Below are 7,052 nucleotides of genomic sequence, written 5' to 3' on the forward strand. Positions count from 1 at the left end.
GGGGGCACTTAGGGGACCCCACGCGCTGGCCCACAGAGGAATTCAGTGCCTTGGGGACACATGTTCTTGGACCCCCACACGGGCTCTTCACTTACCCCAGCATGGGCCAGCCACCTCCCTGTGCCTCGATTTCTTCATACATGAAATGAGGTGACTTGGGGGGCCTAGACGCAAGTGTGTCGCTGACATTAAATCGGATGCGGACGCAAAGGTTTGGTGCGCACCTGGCACCTGGTAAAGCTGCCGCCGTCCTCGTAATCACCGTCACCGCCGTCACCGCGGACCGGCCGGTCTCCCGCTGCTCCCCAGTGCGTGATGAGGGGCGCTTTAATTCCCACAGGGTCTCCCAGCCCCTCAGAATCATGAGGCGCCCTGCCGCGCACGTACCTGCATACCCGACCCCATCACGCCTGGCCCTGCGGGAGCCGTATCTACAGAGGGGACATTCTCGTGGCCGGTCCACACTGGAGGCCACAGCCCAGTGGTGTGTGCACAGAGCCTTTGCTTCTGTACAGCACCTCAGCTTCTGGTTCTAGCCCGCGACCCCGGCGGAGGTGACTCCTAGACAGGGACCTCCCCTGCACCCTTTTCTGGTGGCCTGGTGCATCAGGGCCGATGCAGCGGGAGCAGGGGGCGTCCGCGGCCCACCCCGCCTTCAGCCATCAGCCACAGATCCTGGCTGCACTGTCCCTTCTCAGTCCTGAGGCCCAGCTCAGCCACTGTCCAAGGAAGTTCACGGTCATCTCAGTGGGTCTCCCCGATCACTGCCCTGCCTCCACATCCCCGACTCTGTCCTCCCGGTCTGGGGGCCCCGCGAGCCTCACCACCTCTCAAGCTCTGCCCGAGTTGGGGCGCACAGCTCCTCTGCTGTCAGACCCCGCCCGACGGGCATCCGTCCCCGTGCCTGCCCTCCTAGGAGCCCGCGTGGCCTCCTCCGTCCCTCGCCTGTCCTCTCCCGGCTCCGGCCATGGAATCACAGCCCACTCCAGGAGAAAACTCAGGCCCAGAGCGATCACAGGTCCTTTCTGCCTCACCCTGGACCTCGGCTTTTAAAACCCAAAAGCCAAGGACTGGCCTCTTCTGCTTGACCCCTTGGCGGTGACAGGCACACCGCCAGTACCCTCACTGGGCGCCACCCCACCCCTCACCTTTGAGCGAAGGGTCACCGCCCCCTGAGGGGGGTGCCCAGCGGAGCCGGGGAGCAGACCCTTCACTCTGATTGAAACTGTCCAAGCAAATTACCCATCAACTCCCCCATTACAGTGTGTTTTATTTCACCCGCCCGTGGAACTTTATTAGCCGTGTTGTCTTTCAGGAAGGTGTCCTTGCTCAGCTTAGTGACACCGTTTTTAATGTATGACATGCAGCATTCTATGTCCTTCAGGGACACCAACCAATAAATATGGCAGAAAGATCACTCCTTTAGTGGTTTGTTCATAGACAAAACCACCATAACTTTATGAAACCGTATATAAACGAATTAACGCCACCCCCAGCCAGCTCTCAGAGGGCCCTGGGTGACGGGCCAGACACGGCGCGGGTGCAGGCGGGTGCTGTGTGCTTGGAGGCAGCCGGGGTCCAGAGACAGAAGCACCAAGTGTGGGCCAGGGGGAGGGGCCAGAAGTCCGCCAGGATCCATCAGGGGAGGGGTGCCAGGCAGTCCTGCACTGGGTGCACCCACAGACCGGCAGCCGGCTTGGGCCCCGGAGGCCCTGTCTGGGTGGCACCTGTGGGTGGAGGGCCCTTCCGTGATCACACACCTGAGCAACACTCAGCGTTGTGCTCGGCGATGGACAAGGAAGGTGTCCAGCTGTCCCCCTATGTCCCCCAGGCCCCCGTGGGGTACGGCTGACCCACGCCAGCACCGTGCTAAGCGCCAGGCCCTGTGCCGTCCCTGGGGGTGCGGGGGGAGCATGCAAACACATCAGGGATGCAACATGCAGACACGAGAGGTGTCACTGCAGCCGACGGCATCGCTCCTGGACGGCTCCGGGGCGGAGCGAGGGGGCGACACGTCAGACCGAGCGCTCACACCGGCTACCTCCATCACGTCACGGATCCGACGGCCGTTTTCTCCAAATGTAGCATCAGAGGGTTTTCACTTAACGCCACCGATCCCGTGTCCCATCGTCTTACTCTGAAGGTAGTGGTCCCCAGCCGCGTCGGCCATCGCTCATCTCCTGTATCCTAGAGGGCACACAAAAAGCTTAAAATAACAAACCCAAAATCACTGCCCACAGCAAGAGGTCCAAACGAGTTTAAGATTTATTCGCAAGGACCGTTGCCCTTAAAAGCCCATTGAGGACTAGCATCTAAGCGCTGTCCTCAATGACTCGCTTGAAGTCATTATTGCCTTGGGAATTATGTTAGCAGCTGGTTTCCAATATCCAGAGACTGTTTTATATATAGTTTTATTTTTAATACCTAAAATGTGAGAATATAAAATATCGTGACTCCAAACACAAAGCTATGTGACAAAACACGCAGCCAGCTCGAGCCCTCCACTGCCCGCCACCCGCTGCCCCCTCTGACCATTGGTGCGAGTTTCTCGTTTCTCCCCGCCATGTTCCTTTCTGCAAACGCGAGCAGATGCGCGGTCCACGTTCCTCTCCGTCCCCTTCGCGAAAGGCAGTGTGCTGTGTCCGTTGCTTTCTCTGCTGCCCGTGGATCCTGGAGCTCTCCCCACTTCGGTACCTGGGGACCGCCCCGGTCCTTCGAAACGGCTGCAGGTGTCTCCTCCGTGCACGTGCCCGGGCGGGGCGGCCATCTGGTCGTCTCCGGTCTCCAATTCGTATCCTCCTTGAATGATACAAAACAACATTACGATGAACCACCTTGTGCATATATTACTTTTCATGTGTCTAAGCAGAAGTTTTCAAGGCGATGGCAACGTGTTGTGTGGTGTTGGGTTTTTTCCCAGTGATACTGTTGCACATTTTGCCTTGAATAGTTACACATCTCAGGACCCTAGTGTTTCCAGACGACTTCCCTCCCTCTCCAAACTGTGAGGACCACCCCACAAACTGTAGACCCCTTCTAGTATCTATCAGTGGGGGTCCTGGCACCCCCAAAAGGGTGTAACTGGAAATCACGTTAATACAGGGACCTGTGCTGAGTTGGAGGGAACCCAAAACACCTGACGAGTTAGTGTCCTGGGGCTGCTGTGACGAAGGACCGTAAGCTACATGGCTTAAAACAACAGAAGCGTAATCTCGCACAGTTCTGTTGGCCGGAAGTCTGAAATCAAGGTTCCGGCAGGGCCACACTCCCTCTGGAGGCTCCGGGGGTCCTGCCTGCCTGTCTCCCGCGTTCTGGTGGCCCTGGGCGATCTCTGGTGGCCCTCGGCTGGGAGCCACGTCACTCCAGTCCCCGCCTCTGCCGTCGCATGGCCTCTCCCCGCACCTGTCTGTGCCTCTCCCTCTCCCTCCTCCAGACCAGGGGCCACCCTCGGTCCCAGGTGGCTTTACCTCAGTCTTTAGCTTAACTGCGTCTGCAGGAAGCTGTTTCCAAATAAGACTGCGCCGCTGGCCTGAGACGGACATGACTTTGGGGGGCGACCACTCCGCACATGGCACCTGGTGAGGCCCCCCTGGACAAGCAACAGTGGGGGCCTGGCCACACTCTGCTGGAGGGAACAGATGGGCATGGCACCCTGGTGCCTGCTGAGAGCCAAGCTGTGGAGGGGACACGTGGTGGGTGCTGTAGCCCCCAAGGAGCCCAGCCACTGCCACTGCATGACGGGACAGGAGGGATGTGGGGTTCTCCCTCCTCCCATTAGCCAAACCCAGCAGAAAAGCAGAGACAAGGGGGCCTGGGGACAGTGGCCGTCAGGACCAGCATCCCGGCCACAGAGCAGGACAAGAGAAGCAGCAACAGACGGGATGGCGGGTGCTGATGAACCAGCCCATGGGCACCCCTCTATCCAGCCCATGGCACCCCTCTATCCAGCCCGTGGCACCCCTCTATCCAGCCCGTGGCACCCCCTCCATCCAGCCCGTGGCACCCCCTCCATCCAGCCTGTGGCACCCCCTCCACCTGGCCCTTGGCACCCCCTCCATCCGGCCCACGGGCACCAGTGCAGCTCGCCCTGGCCTCTCTCGTTCCAGGCAGTCGACTACGAGCTGAACAGGGCGTTCATGCTGACCGTGATGGTGTCCAACCAGGCGCCCCTGGCCAGCGGGATCCAAATGTCCTTCCAGTCCACGGCAGGGGTGACCATCTCGGTCATGGACGTCAACGAGGCCCCCTACTTCCCTTCAAACCACAAGCTGATCCGCCTGGAGGAGGGCGTGCCAGCCGGCACGGTGCTGACCACCTTCTCGGCCGTGGACCCCGACCGCTTCATGCAGCAGGCCGTGAGGTGGGGCCCGGTGCCCGGCTCGGGTGTCTCTCCAGGTGGGAGCGCAGGGCCCATTCCCAGAGACAGCGGGGGAGACCTGGCCCACCTGACCCAGTCTGAGTGATGCCACAGGTGCTCGGCAAACATGGTGGGCGCTGTCCTGGCTCGCACCGAGAGGGCGGGGCAGCCTGGACGATGTGGGAGGTGGGCGGGCCCTCTGCTGGGCCCCCTGCCAGCTGCAGGACGTCGAAGGTCACCTCTCTGCTCCTCAGCTCGCCATCCGTGAATGGGGACGATAGCACCTGCCCCCTAAGGTCCTTGTGAGGACATGTAGCCCATCTACCACGGTGACCATGAGCCTCTGCTGTCACCGTCCCACTATGGAAAGACCCCCAGCGAACTCTCCTTCGGGGCTGGCACCCAGGAGGGACGGTCCCGGGAATGCTGCCTGGAGGGCTGGGGGCTCCAGGGCGGCTCTGAGCTCCCGCCCTCACCTCACCTCCCGCCCCCTCCCTCCACAGATACTCAAAGCTGTCAGACCCGGCAAACTGGCTACACATCAACGCCAGCAACGGCCAGGTCACCACGGCGGCCGCCCTGGACCGCGAGTCGCTCTACATCAGAAACAACGTCTACGAGGCCACCTTCCTGGCGGCCGACAACCACTCCGGGTGACTGCGCTCACGTGCCGTGTGCTGTGGGGGGGGGGGGCCCGCCGGCACCCGGGGGGGGTGGCGCAGTGCCAGCTGCCCTGTGCCGAGCCGCAGCTGGGGCCTCGTCGTCCCTCAGTGGCCCCGGCCGTCACCCTCTCCGCGTTTGTTCAAAGTGTCCGTCATTCATCCGGGCACCCACACGGTCGCTCATTCATGGGTGGCAGGGGGAGCCAGGGACGATGGCAGTCTGGCCTAGGTTTGTCCCCGCCCTGTCCTGGCCAAACAGCTTCTCGGCTTCTCCACCCATAAGCTGCGGCATTGGAACCATGTCTTAGCCGAGCGGCCCTTGCCGAGGGCCATGGGGACGGGCCCTGGCTCGGTCAGCACTGCTGTTCCTGCTCTTACGACCACTGAGCCCTGCTGTGTGCCATCGGGACAGTCAGGCAAAGCCCCTCTCTCCATGCTGACGTTCCGGGGGCCAGTGTGCCCACTAGCACCAGGGCCAGCTGCATAGTAACGATAGAAATTTCATCACGATTGAGGTTTGTTTTCTCCCAGAAAGAAGATGAGGCAGGCAGCCACAGGTCAGCGCTAAGACGCCAGCTCCCTCTGGCCACTCCCACGTCCTTGGCGAGCTGCGGCATGGTCCAGAGTGGCTGCCGCTGCTCCAGCCATCACGACCACATTCTGACCAACAGAAGGAGGAGCAGGGAGGGCAAGGGCAGACCCTTCTAAGGACTTCCACTCAGGGCTCACGAAGGCCAGTGATGGCTGAGAACTTGGTCGCGAAGCCATAGCTCACTGCAGGGGATGCTGAGAAATGCAGTCTGCTAGCTGGGCAGCGATGATTCCAGCTAAAATTCAGGACACTGGTTGTCTTATTAAGGAAGAAAGGAGAAATGGATATTGAGGGTCACCTTGGCAGTCTCCGTCCCAGGGAGATGGGTGACAAGTTGGCCAGATAACTGTGGGAGGGAGCTGGCTGGAAGACGGGGACGGGAGACAGTGACCGAGGCCTCCAGCTGAGCTGTTGGCTCTGAGGGCCTGACTGCGGGGCCAAGGCCAGCGGGACGGGAAGGTGGAGCGGGAGGTGCACCCCGGAGTTCACAGCAGCCCCTGCAGAGGCCCCAGGGCAGGGTGTGGCTGGCTGCTCTGGGAACGCTGTGCAGCTGGAGTTCATGAGGTCTGTCCTACACCACGTGACGGCGGGGACCCCTGCCGTCACCTGCCCGCCTCCTTCCCCCACCCCCGAGCCGCAGGACGCACAGAGGCCCGTGGCAGCTCAGGCACGGAGACTGGGTTAGACAGGGACTTGGAATGAACCGTGGCTGGAGCAGAGGGCGGGCAGCAGCACCCGAAGCAGGTGCGCGCTCGGCACTGGTGAACGAGCCCCACGTGTGCGCCGTGTCCTCGTGCACCCATCAAAGCGGTGTCCGAGGCCGGCAGTGAGCTGTCACCGCGCGTGCGTTTTGCTGTTTTCTGGAAGATTAAAGGGACACGCTGTAGGTTTTATTTTCTACACGCTCCACCTGCCTCAGCCCAAAACCGGGTGGTTCGTGTCGGGGTCAGGAGCTGCCATAAAAGGCAGAGCGGCTGTGAGCACAGCCTGGAGGGCGGACAGGACGTGCCTCTCCAGCCGCCCAGCTCACATCCACCGCGACGTGAGCCTGGGCGGAGGCAGGGCTTGGGCGTGAGGGTCTCGGGGGACAGGGTCGGGGTCCCCAGAGGGCCACCGAGGCCCGAGCGTGGCTCGCTGAGTGGGCGCTGCCTCCCGCAGCTTTGCTCGGCGGAGCTCTCTGCGTGCGTGCGCGGCCGCGGGGTGTCTGTCGTGCACGGCTGAGTGGCTGCGTGTGCTGTGCAGTGGGTGTCTCTGTGGGTCCGGGGTGGTGGCGGAGCCCCGGGGTGGGGGGTGGGGCCGCGGCGGCATCGGATCAGAGGTGACCTGCGAGGCCCCGTGTCTGCCCTGCAGGGGCCCCCCCGGCCAGCGGCACCGGGACCCTCCAGATCTATCTCATCGACATCAACGACAACGCCCCCGAGCTGCTGCCCAAGGAGGCACA

The 7,052-nt window shown here is 62.1% G+C and overlaps 1 protein-coding gene across 1 annotated transcript in view; it reads left to right on the forward strand.

Annotated features, from left to right (window-relative positions):
• The window catches only part of CDH4 (cadherin 4), a 64,730-nt gene that overhangs the window by 51,193 nt on the left and 6,485 nt on the right, over nt 1-7,052 (forward strand). The window contains exons 6-7 of the mRNA XM_023524845.1: nt 4,017-4,360; nt 4,861-5,010. Coding sequence (XP_023380613.1) covers nt 4,017-4,360; nt 4,861-5,010 — 494 coding nt within the window. The remainder of the gene's footprint in view (nt 1-4,016; nt 4,361-4,860; nt 5,011-7,052) is intronic.

This window comes from Pteropus vampyrus, unplaced genomic scaffold (assembly GCF_000151845.1).
Source record: "Pteropus vampyrus isolate Shadow unplaced genomic scaffold, Pvam_2.0 Scaffold500, whole genome shotgun sequence".
NCBI lineage: Eukaryota > Metazoa > Chordata > Mammalia > Chiroptera > Pteropodidae > Pteropus > Pteropus vampyrus.